The 12,021-nt window shown below is 40.3% G+C and overlaps 1 protein-coding gene across 3 annotated transcripts in view; it reads right to left on the reverse strand.

Moving 5' to 3' along the window:
• Positions 1 to 12,021, reverse strand: part of SLC4A5 (solute carrier family 4 member 5) — a 274,330-nt gene that overhangs the window by 111,841 nt on the left and 150,468 nt on the right. For all 3 annotated transcript variants that reach the window (XM_075346132.1, XM_075346133.1, XM_075346131.1), the window contains exons 8-12: positions 11,405 to 11,460; positions 7,783 to 7,940; positions 5,827 to 5,914; positions 4,936 to 5,090; positions 3,366 to 3,509 (exon numbers count right to left, since the gene is read on the reverse strand). In XM_075346132.1, the coding sequence (XP_075202247.1) occupies positions 3,366 to 3,509; positions 4,936 to 5,090; positions 5,827 to 5,914; positions 7,783 to 7,940; positions 11,405 to 11,460 (601 nt within the window). The remainder of the gene's footprint in view (positions 1 to 3,365; positions 3,510 to 4,935; positions 5,091 to 5,826; positions 5,915 to 7,782; positions 7,941 to 11,404; positions 11,461 to 12,021) is intronic.

The following is a 12,021-nucleotide window of genomic DNA, read 5'->3' on the forward strand; positions in this document are numbered from 1 at the left end:
GTGGATTAGATCGTGGTAGAAGTACGGAACCGGAAGTGTGTGCGGTGAGTATTTTGCTCGTACGGCAAAGCTTGCACGTAAACTGAGGTACAAATTTACAGCAAGCTTTGCTCGTTAAGCAAAATACTCGCTAACTGGGTTACTCGTTAAGCGAGGTTCCACTGTAGTAGCCAATTTCTACCTATTGATATTTTGAACATTTATTCCCTTTATATATTATTGTAAAAATATTTATTCCTATTTATAATTAATTATATATTTATCTCATATTTTACAGAATATTTATTGAAAAGTGGGAATAAAATTTATAAATCAATTGATTAGTTGGGGATTTAATAAAAATTTATACTGAGGTTCCTCATATATATTAGTTCCATTATTGCAATATATTTAACTATTGGGGAGGGTGTTGGGGTGTCGCTCGATTTATACATTTTGATATATTCTTAAGTCTAATTATTTTTAGTAGGGTATATACCCTCACCTGTCTTATCAATAAGATTATGGTCAAAAATTCCTCCTTTATGTGTTTTTTTCAAGTGATTTTCTTTTGGTGTTTTTAATAGATTTTGAATAAATAAATGTTTAAGATTATTTGCAAAATAAAAAATAAATAATTGGTACAATATACTCTGCTTCCTGTTTGTTTTTGAAAATTGTAATTCAGCCAACTCCCTTTGGAAGAAAACCAACCCAACAGAATGGTGTCAGGTTGCTTTACTGTTGACGTGACTCATTGTAGCGGTCAGCTGTTCTTCTCTGTTAGATTGGTTTGTCAGTCTCTGCAAGAAGAAAAGTTTTCCCCTGAGACGTTCTCTGGACAATCATTCTTTCAGATGTCTCAGTCTGAAGGGTTCATCAGAAAAAATAACTTCAAGAAGTACATGGATTGGACTGCAGTGGACTGTGGTGAAGTCATTTTCTCAGGTGAAACCTACTTCAGACGGAGACATCTGGAAGAATGATTGTATGGAGAAGAAAAGGTGAGAGCCACCATGAGTCTTGTGTCATGCCAACGGTAAAGCATCCTGAGACCAAGTCATGTGTGGGGTTGGTTTTCATCCATCGGATTAACGGATTTTGCCTAAGAAATCTCACATAACTAAAGAAAGATATCTAAACCTCCTCCAAGAGCATCGTCTCCCAACAAGTCAGAAGCAATATGGTGATGGGCAATGCTCTTTGCAACGTGATGAAAACCATGCCACAATTCAAAAATGATGACTAAGTGGCTAGCTGAACCAAATATTGAAAGCTTGGGCCAGGAAATTCCACAGATCTCAATTTGATAGAGAAACTGTGGTCAATCCTCAAAAAGCAAGAGGGCAAACAAAAGCACAGAAGTTGTGATAAACTTCAAGCACTGATTACACAAGAGTGTGTTGTCACCAGTCTGAATTTGGCCCAAGAGCTGATATCCAGTTGCCAGAGTGAATTGCAGGCATATTGGTCAACATGGTAAATATTGCATTTTCGCATAAACTCGATGAACATGTTATAAAAAGTGTAAAAACTTATAAAATGCTGGATGGTTTGTAATTCAGTAACCATAGAAAGATCTGACTAAAAGATCTAAAAACAATGAAGCAACAAACTCTGTGAAAACTAAAAACTTTTCTATTTTGTGGTGTTTGTCTATAGTCCCCTGGTGATCATGTGGGATTTTTAATTATAAAGAAGGTCTGCTGGATTTTACTCTTTTATATTTAAGTTTGAAAACTGCACTGAGTGCAGAATTATTAGGCAAGTTGTATTTTAGAGGATTTTTTTTTTATTATTGATCAACAACTATGTTCTCAATCAACCCAAAAGACTCATAAATATCAAATCTTAATATTTTTGGAAGTTGGAGTGGTTTTTTTTTTTAGATTTGGCTATCTTAGGAGGATATCTGTTTGTGCAGGTAACAATTACTGTGCAGAATTATTAGGCAACTTAATAAAAAACAAATATATTTTCATCTCACTTGTTTATTTTCACCAGGTAAACCAATATAACTGCACAAAATTTAGAAATAAACATTTCTGACATGCAAAAACAAAACCCCAAAAAATGAATGACCAATATAGCCACCTTTCTTTATGATGACACTCAACAGCCTACCATCCATAGATTCTGTCAGTTGCTTGATCTGTTTACGATCAACATTGCGTGCAGCAGCCACCACAGCCTCCCAGACACTGTTCCGAGAGGTGTACTGTTTTCCCTCCCTGTAGATCTTACATTTTATGAGGGACCACAGGTTCTCTATGGGGTTCAGATCAGGTGAACAAGGGGGCCATGTCATTATTTTTTCATCTTTTACACGTTTCCTGACCAGCCACGCTGTGGAGTAGTTGGATGCATGTGATGGAGCATTGTCCTGCATGAAAATCATGTTTTTCTTGAATGATACCGACTTCTTCCTGTACCACTGCTTGAAGAAGTTGTCTTCAAGAAACTGACAGTAGGTCTGGGAGTTGAGCTTCACTCCATCCTCAACCCGAAAAGGACCCACAAGTTCATCTTTGATGATACCAGCCCATACCAGTACCCCACCTCCACCTTGCTGGCGTCTGAGTCGGAGTGGAGCTCTCTGCTTTTTAATGATCCAGCCTCTGGCCTAACCATCTGGCCCATCAAGAGTCACTCTCATTTCATCAGTCCATAAAAACTTTGAAAAATCAGTCTTAAGATATTTCTTAGCCCAGTCTTGACATTTTATCTTATGTTTCTTGTTCAAAGCTGGTCAGTTTTCAGCCTTCCTTATCTTGACCATGTCCCTGAGTGTGGCACACCTTGTGCTTTTTGATACTCCAGTAACGTTGCAGCTCTGAAATATAGGCAAACTGGTGGCAAATGGCATCTTGGCAGCTTCATGCTTGATTTTCCTCAATTCATGGGCAGTTATTTTGCGCCTTTTTTGCCCAACACGCTTCTTGCGACCCTGTTGGCTATTTGCCATGAAATGCTTGATTGTTCGGTGATCACACTTCAAATGTTTGGCAATTTCAAGACTGCTGCATCCCTCTGCAAGGCATCTCACAATTTTGGACTTTTCAGAGCCCGTCCAATCTCTCTTCTGACCCATTTTGCCAAAGGAAAGGAAGTTGCTTAATAATTAAGCACACCTTATATAGGGTGTTGATGTCATTACACCACACCCCTCCTCATCAGAGATGCACATCACCTGATTTACTTAATTGGTAGTTGGCTCTGAAGCCTATACAGCTTGGAGTAGGACAACATGTAAAAAAAGTATCATGTGATCAAAACACTTATTTGCCTAATAATTCTGCACACAGTGTATGAAAAACTAGAAATTATTTTGAAGAACGCTCGCTATGAATTATCACTCCATTAAAATGTATTTGTTCGGTCCATACCTGCCGGTCCACGAAAGTTCTTCTCCAATCTCATGTGAGGTAGGCATTTCTCCATCCTCACTCCCACCTCCACCACTTCCCCCACCTCCTCCTCCAGCTGACCCATTCATTTGTCCGGCTTCATTCACTGAGAAGACTGATTTTCTGCAGAAAACAAACATTAATTTGTTGACTTTTACAAATTCTATAATATTGGAGAAAACTTTAGCATGAACCTTGGAACAGTTATGGTTGGGCAGTGAGTGGTAGGCTGGCTCTTTGTGACTGCAGGATAGCGAGGGACAGGGAGCTCCTATGCTACGTAACCCTATGCTATCCCTAACCTCAGGGTTACCACTAATGGTGGAGATGCCTGAGTTCCCTAGCTCGCTATTTTCCTGAACAGATTTAATCTGTTACTCTTCCCCCAAGGAAAAGTAGGGGCAGAATTGTGATGGTAACACAAATTAAGACAGAAAGGGGAAAACCCAAACTCAGAAACACTGCAAACTCACAGGAACAAACAGTAAGAGGCTAAGGAGAAAAGCAAGAGCAAGAAGATAGCAACACAAAGACAAAAAGGGCTAACACCACAACCACTCACAGCAATAATGCATAACAACCACCAGTAAGTCTGGATAACAATACCTTATCAGACCAGCATAGATAAACTATATCTGGCATTAATTAAACAATCCAGCCAGTTTATATAGAAGAGGAGCGAATGTGAGTGGCTTCCCCACAGCATGTGATCAAAGAGACTAACAAGCTGCCCAGTAGAGATTAACTCCTGTTAGCCTGTCTAAGCCTGTGGGACAATGTACACTTCTCCCTGCACTGATCACAGACCTCAGAGAAGTTAGCAGTAGTTTCCACAAATCCTGACACCGCCATGACAGTTAGTGATGTCTGCAAAAATTTCCTTGTGACACTTTTTTTATGGAGACCACCTGAAAAAGGAGTCTTGCTGGTAAAGGTGGTGTCACACACAGCGACGACGACAACGACGTCGCTGCTACGTGACCATTTTCTGTGACGTTGCAGCGACGTCCCGTCGCTGTCGCTGTGTGTGACATCCAGCAACGAGCTGGCCCCTGCTGTGAGGTCGTTGCTCGTTGCTGAATGTCCTGCTTCATTTTTTCGTCGTCGCTCTCCCGCTGTGACACACACATCGCTGTGTGTGACAGCGAGAGAGCGACGAAATGAAGCGAGCAGGGAGCAGGAGCCGGCGTCTGGCAGCTGCGGAAAGCTGTAACCACTGTAAACATCGGGTAACCAAGGGAAGACCTTTCCCTGGTTACCCGATATTTACCTTCGTTACCAGCCTCCGCCGCTCTTGCTGCTAGTGCCGGCTCCTGGTTTGTGCACATGTAGCGACGTTATGATCGCTGCTGCGTCGCTGTGTTTGACAGCTAAGCAGCGATCATAACAGCGACTTACAAGGTCGCTGTTATGTCACAGAAAATGGTGACGTAACAGCGATGTCGTTGTCGCTGTCGCTATGTGTGACACCAGCTTAATGCTCTCTCCTGCAGGGAAAGAATTACTGATACAGTGATCTTTGTATGTACATTTTATATACTGTACCTACCTTTGATCTGCTGAGGGGATCTTTTTGGGAGGCTCTATTCTGATGGTTGGATCCCATTCTCCAGGTGGAAGGACAATGACTTCATCCAAGAACTCATCTATTCCTGCAATCAGATCCTCACGGTCTCTGGCTTTGTAAGCGACATCACTGAACAACTAAAATTAAGCAGATTGTAGGATTAAACAATAGAGCAGACGTTTTTCTAAATTCCCACAGCCCAAATACTATATACAAAGAGCTACAACTGAAGCAAAATTATTGTTAATAAGGGAAGAAAGATTCCCCCTAAAGTGTAAGTGATGGGATTAGGCCACGTGCACACGTTGAGTATTTGGTGAGTTTTTTACCTCAGTATTTGTAGCCAAAACCAGGAGTGGAACGATCTGAGGAAAAGTATAACAGAAACACGGGCACCACTTCTGTATTTATCACCCACTCCTGGTTTTGGCCACAAATACTGAGGTAAAAAACTCACCAAATACTCAATATGTGCACGTGGCCTTAGAGTTCACTCTTTAAACAGACAGTACGGGGCTGATTCATCTGGCTGTTTACACTTGCTTTCTGGAGTAAAACTGCTTGAAATAATGTAACATTTTTGAACTCACAGTTGGCAAAAATGTGTGACTTTTGTCCTTTTTACACCTGTCTACACCAACTACCTCAAGGAGGTATAAATAATAAAACAAATTGCACACCAATCACAGACTGGAGTACATTTCTTGCAGTGGAACATAGCAGGTGAAATATGTGCCTAGTTCATTGAGAGGTACCCACTAAAGCGCGCTGTTCATCAGGACTAGAAAACAAAATGTCGGTGTTGTTGAATCGGGACTACTGTATGTCCACTAGTATACAGTATCTATCGCATTTGTGGAATTTATTACTTACATCATCCACCATTAAGGTTGCAATTGCTCTGCCAATTTCAATGTAGGACTTGATTTTACCCATTGGACCCAGTAAAACAAAAATGAACCTAAGAAATGGGATGAATAATATGATTAGTAACAGAAATACCTGCTTTATAAATCACATGTTTACACCTATTGTAGAAGAAGGGATGCTTACAATAAATGTATCTGATTTAAAAATGTATAATTTTCAAACTTTGTGTTACTTTTCAGACCAAAAGCCATCGCCATCACTACTACCCTCATGATCCTTCCCAGGGCCCGCTCTGCCTGTGGGGAGCGACACCATCTCTGCTGCTATTACCATCAGCCCCAGAGGACAGCGACAGCAGCGGCGGCTAATCTCTGGCCACGTACCACTATTGGCGTCACGACAATCTTCCTACTACAATCCCCATCATCTCTCCTCCTTATTGGTGTACACCTCGGGGCACTAGGCCAGGCAGGCCACTGCGACATCTTGGATCTTCACACCAGCCCGGTGACGAGTAACTCAGGTACAAGAACCCGTGCATGATTCCTCCTGCCCCCTGGATGCTATATCAGCAGAATGTATACAAAGACTGGGCATACCAATGGAGGTCCAGCGCTGGATAGTCAAGAAAACTATCAGGTGTGCAGAGTTTCTTTCTTCTTTTTTTTTTAGTTGTATTAAATAGATAGCTATTTGTCAAACAATTTGACTTACCCCAGTAAAGAGGACCTGTCTCTTGCCATAAATATGTATTATTATTATTATTATTATTAGTATTATTCTTAGATTTTATTTTCTATGCCTCTGATTTCATAGATAGAAATTTTGTGTAAAAAAAAATGTAGCATGCGCTATAGAATAATATATTACTTTGGTGTTGTCCCCGTTATGTCTAGAGAAGAATTCTTCTGAAAAATGCCTAAGCTATGTGCATATGGCAATGCACAAAGCTTGTGGGGTCATATTGTCCGGTTTGTTAAAGGGGTTGTGAAGTGAAGATAAGTTATCATCTATCCAAGGGATGGGTGACAGTTTATAGATCCTGGGAGCTGGGACCCATAGTGATCGTCAGAATAAACCACTTTTGTCTCCATTAGAAAGGCATGGCACATATTACCCGACCGTCACTCCATTTATTCTCAATAAGGCTGACGTAAAAAGTTAAGCACAGAATTTAGCAGCCCGAAAGAGAATGAATTGAGGCAATGTCAGGCATGAGTACTGCTACTCTATCCTAACGGGGATAAATGAGCTCCATTCTACCAATAATGAGACCTCAACAATCTAGAAGATATCATTCATTCTATGCATAGATGATAACTTATCTACACTGGACAACCCATGTAAGAGGAGGTAATGGTGGGCAGTACTGTTATTTTATGTGCCAAAAGGTTGGGTAACCAAATAACTTATTTCTAATCAGAGAAGGGGTTAAGATTCAGTAGGCAAAGTCCTCTACAGTCCCTGACAAAAGTCCTGTCGCTTATCAATGTTATGTAAATAAAAGCTTATAACTTGACTTTAAATTCATCCATTGGTTTTCTAACTTTCTCTTTTGAAAGCTGAAACCCTCCCAAATTTGCCACAAAAACTTTTGTCTTGCCAAAATCTGACCTTTCTGTGTTCATTAAATGATCAATATTTCAGCTTTGCAGCAACTTTATTTTCATAACCTAAACCAAATTTGAGAGGCTTTCAGCTTTCAAAAGAGTAATTTATGAAACTAATGGATGAATTTAAAGTCAGGTAATAAGATTTTATTTACATAACATGGATAAGCGACAGAACGTCTCTCAGAGACTGTAAGTTTTGCAATGTAATCATTATGGAGGTATTTTATGGCACTTTCCTGCTGTTCTTGTCTTCCCCTCTCATAGTCCCTAGGACTTGTTAACTGTAGTTTTTCATTTTATTTTTAATTTATGAGAGATATAAGTCAATATAAATGTTATCCATTACCTGGTGGGCACTGGGACCTCTGTCACACCTCCGAGCATTAAAGACTGGACCAGTCGTACAAAGGCTACAAATGGTTTGTCTAAGAAGTCTACTTCTCCAATAAAAACATTGGAAGCTTCTGCATCCCGTGGAATTTTCTTCATAAACTTATTCCTCAGCTGCAAGAACAAAAAGGGACAGGATCATCATCAAATTTATAACTCAAGGGTTGCTCAAGTTTAAAAATCCAAGTTATTAAAGGGGATTCCACTGTTCAGAACTCTCATCCTTTGATCAGAATGGTGACTGGTCCCATATAGTGGCTTGCTAAGGTGATTACTGATGATTAGTGTTGAGCGGACCCGGATCTGCAAAATCCGGATCCGCACGGTTCGAGGGTCCGATCCGAGTCTGACCACTATCCGGGATTCGGGGTGCACAATCCGCATCCGTTTTTTTTTTTTTTTTCTCTCTCTCTTTCTCTCTCTCTATCTTCTAATTGTCCCTCTTTGGGTGCCCTCTCACTGGCACACAATTGTAAATGCCTTATTAACAATGACAAAAAAATAGGATTTGTCCTGTCTCAACAAAAACTTTACAGGTGGCATGGATGACTTGGAGGTAACACAATTAGGCAAATTCACATGCACCCCACCTCCCCACTGTCAGCCATGTTGGTGGCCTGCCTGCACTGAGACCAGAAGATACGACTCCCCATTGTTTGTTCACCAGCCACTTAGGTCTAAGATTGGCTGAAGTGGTCAGGTGACTATAAGAGCATCAGAAGCACATCCAATGATTCACAGTCACCTCAATGCTGCAGCCAATCATGAGATATGGAATCATAGATTCTGGTCCCCGGTGTGAAAGCAGATGAATATGCCTGAACTTGGCATTCTTAAGCCATTCATGACCAGACCATCCTATTAAAGAAGGACCTGTCATCAGGTCAAAAGTGGCCAGTTTTTGCTCTTATTTCATTCCCACTACTTTCCTGAGTGTTCGGCTGTTTTTTGTTTTTTAATTTGCAATACAGTATCAGAGATATGGACTTTTCTTTAATCCAATGGCAATTTTTAAAGTCTTTATAAAGAGAGGGTAATGACGGTCATGATGCACAGCAGCCTAAAGACATACCCCAAAGAATCCTATTAGCCATGCCCCCTGGCTAAAGAACGTAAAAATTAGCATTTTATAAAAAGGCCCATATCTCTGAAACCTTATGGCAGATTTAACACAAAACTAAAAATTGAACATTCAGGGGAGGAGTGGGGATAAAATAACAGCACAAACTGGACACTTTTGACCAGGTGACAGGTCCTTTTTAACTATGCATGCACATTTCAGTTAATTCATTTTTTTATCAGATACCCTTCCCTTTGAGATAATTGAACAGTGAAAATAAAGTAAAGCTTAAAAGGGTAACAATATTTTGATTTTTGATTTTTAGGCTCCATATCTCACCATCCACTACAGCTTTGAGTATGAGACTACCTTCATTTTATAGACAATCGTCTTGGCTATCTCATACATAAATTTGACTTGTAGTATTAAGCAAATGATTAGTTATGCAGATTATTGTCATGTCACTGCATTGTTATCGTTTTGCTCCTAAAAATCTAAATTGAAATTTTTATTATTTTGTTAGTATTTTGCAAATCCACTTTTGGCTTTCAACACTTCCTGAATCCTTCTGGGCATGTTCTTGGTCAGATTCAAGCATGTCTAGACCGAAATCTTATTCAAGGTCTCCTCTACATGTTCCCCATGTTGGTGCATACTGGTTGACTCACTTGGGTATGTATACAGCTTTTTCTTCAACTCTACCCACAAGTCTTCGATTAAGTTGAGGTCTGAGGACTGTGGAAGCCAATCCATCACCTCTAGTTTATTGTCAGTGAACCATTTCTTTGCCAATCTTGACGTATGCTTCACATCATTGTCCTGCTGGAACACTATGTCATCCTTTTCATACTCATAGTACTTGAGTGTACAAACTAACTCATCTTGCAGGATACTCACATATAGTTCAGCAATGAGACCGCCATCAATCCTGGTTAAGTATCTAATGTTTTTAGCTGTGAAGTAACCCCATACCATCAGACTTCCTCCAACTAACCTGACAGTTCCTTCAATTTCTCTATCAACTAGCCACTTTTTCTCTTGTTTCTTCCATACAGACCCAATTGCACCTATGAGATCCTAGTCTATTGACTTTCATCTCATCGCTCCTAATTAGAGATGAGCGAACCTTTGGAAGTTCGGTTCGCTGGCAGCAAACAAGCCAGCTCCACAGGTTCGAGCTTGACCTAAACCCCGGGTCAAGTCACTGAATGGCAGTTTGAGTCTCCACCCACATACAGCCAGACATAAGCACATCACTTCAGGGGAAGGTGGCCGAGCTTTTACAATATTTTTTATTTTGCACACTACATCCGATCACGCTATTGTTACCCCTAGTGCGACCCATTCAAACACTGCAAGCATCTTGCACAGGGCTGAGCACCAAACATACCTAAGCATTGTTTTGCTTACACGAGTTTTGTTTGCACGAAAGGTATCCGAACCCCGAACCCGAAGCTTGATTTTTAAATTTTGTGTTCGGATAGAAAACCGAACCTCAGGTTCACTCATCTCTACCCCTAATTACCAATTTCCAATCTTCTCCTATCCACCTTTCATACTTTTTTACAAACTCGAGCCGACGCTTCTTATGAAGATATTGAAGTCAAAGGTTCGTCAACTTTTTTTCGGGTCACCATGCCTGACTGGTGTAATGGGCGTAACATGATGCTTGCATGGATGTCTGTGACCTCACTATTACAAAGTATACGACCCATCTCCACTGCTGTGTTGGCCACACCAGAACTGATAGACCTTGTCATGAGGCGAATTGTTGATGTTTTGCTTGGACATCCACCTCTTGGCTTTTGAATGGATGGATGGACTTTATTTCATATTCTTCCAACTGTCATGGCTCTCACATGATGCAGTTTGGCAATTTTCTTGGCCAAGAGATTGCTATCGATGAGCTGGATGATGTTGTATCTCTTTTCTTGGGAAATCTTCTTCATGGTGGCTCCTCGATTTAAACCACTGACCTTTTACTTGGGAATCAATCTAATAACACATTCAGCTGTTAGGGAATGTGAGAACTGGTTGTAATTTGCAGTATACAGGAAGAAAAAGATTTTTTAAAACACCAAGAGCATAAGAGTAACAATTCAGTGACATGACAAGAATCTGCATAACTAGTCATACGCTAAATGTTAAATATGCAAGTTAAATTTATGTATGAGATAGCCAAGATGATTGTATATAAAATGAAGGTAGTCTCATGCTCAAAGCTGTAGAGGATGGTGAGATATGGTTACTGAAAGTCAAAAGTTCAAAACTTTGTTGTTACCCTTCAGTCCATCAGTGTATACAAAAGTTGAAGTGTAAAGGTAGTGAACTATGATCTCTCGATCTGGCCATCCTATATTTTGTGAGTATGTATGTACAGTATTCAGTATAAATACAGCATACATACAGTAGATCCCATATGTCTACATATAGTTAAAATTGATTGTTCAGATTCTATAATTGCTCAATTATTAAGCCAAGGTGTGTAATCAGTAAGGAAATAATCACAGCTCAATACCTGGTCAGAACTTGGGGTCTCAGAGATGTCATTCATACTTCTGCTTTGTGCATGACCTAGGATGTAAAACACACAGAGATGGATAAGAACCTGAAATACCATCTTAGTTCCATATTTCAGCATCACAACCTTTTTATTTTTTGAACACTATTACTTTCCATAGTAAAAAAAAAAAATCATAGCAGATTAAGATAGACATGTCCATCAACCAGTTGATGAAGGGAAGGAGGAAATTTTGTTTTTCTTCTTTAATCAGGAAGGAAAAAAAACCGTAACGATTTGGCTCATGCCTAAAGAAAAATTGCCTTCTGATACCAAGAGAAGATTGAAGTAGATCAACAACCATACTAGATGGTGTTAAAGGGAACCTGTTATCAGGTTTTTTACTTATAAACTGCGACCACCACCAGTGAGCCCTTATATATGGCATTAAAGACCTTTATTATACTTACCGGCGGTGCAGTTGGGTCGAATGGGCAATGCTGGTCTCGGTCCAGCACCTCCTCCATCTTGTGCAGTCACAGTTCTCCTTCCCAGGAGCATGTGGATGACGCGTCCTACATCATCCACACAGAGGCCACTACTGTGCTCCTGCACAGGCGCACTTTGATCTGCCC

The sequence above is a fragment of the Anomaloglossus baeobatrachus genome, chromosome 4 (assembly GCF_048569485.1).
Source record: "Anomaloglossus baeobatrachus isolate aAnoBae1 chromosome 4, aAnoBae1.hap1, whole genome shotgun sequence".
NCBI lineage: Eukaryota > Metazoa > Chordata > Amphibia > Anura > Aromobatidae > Anomaloglossus > Anomaloglossus baeobatrachus.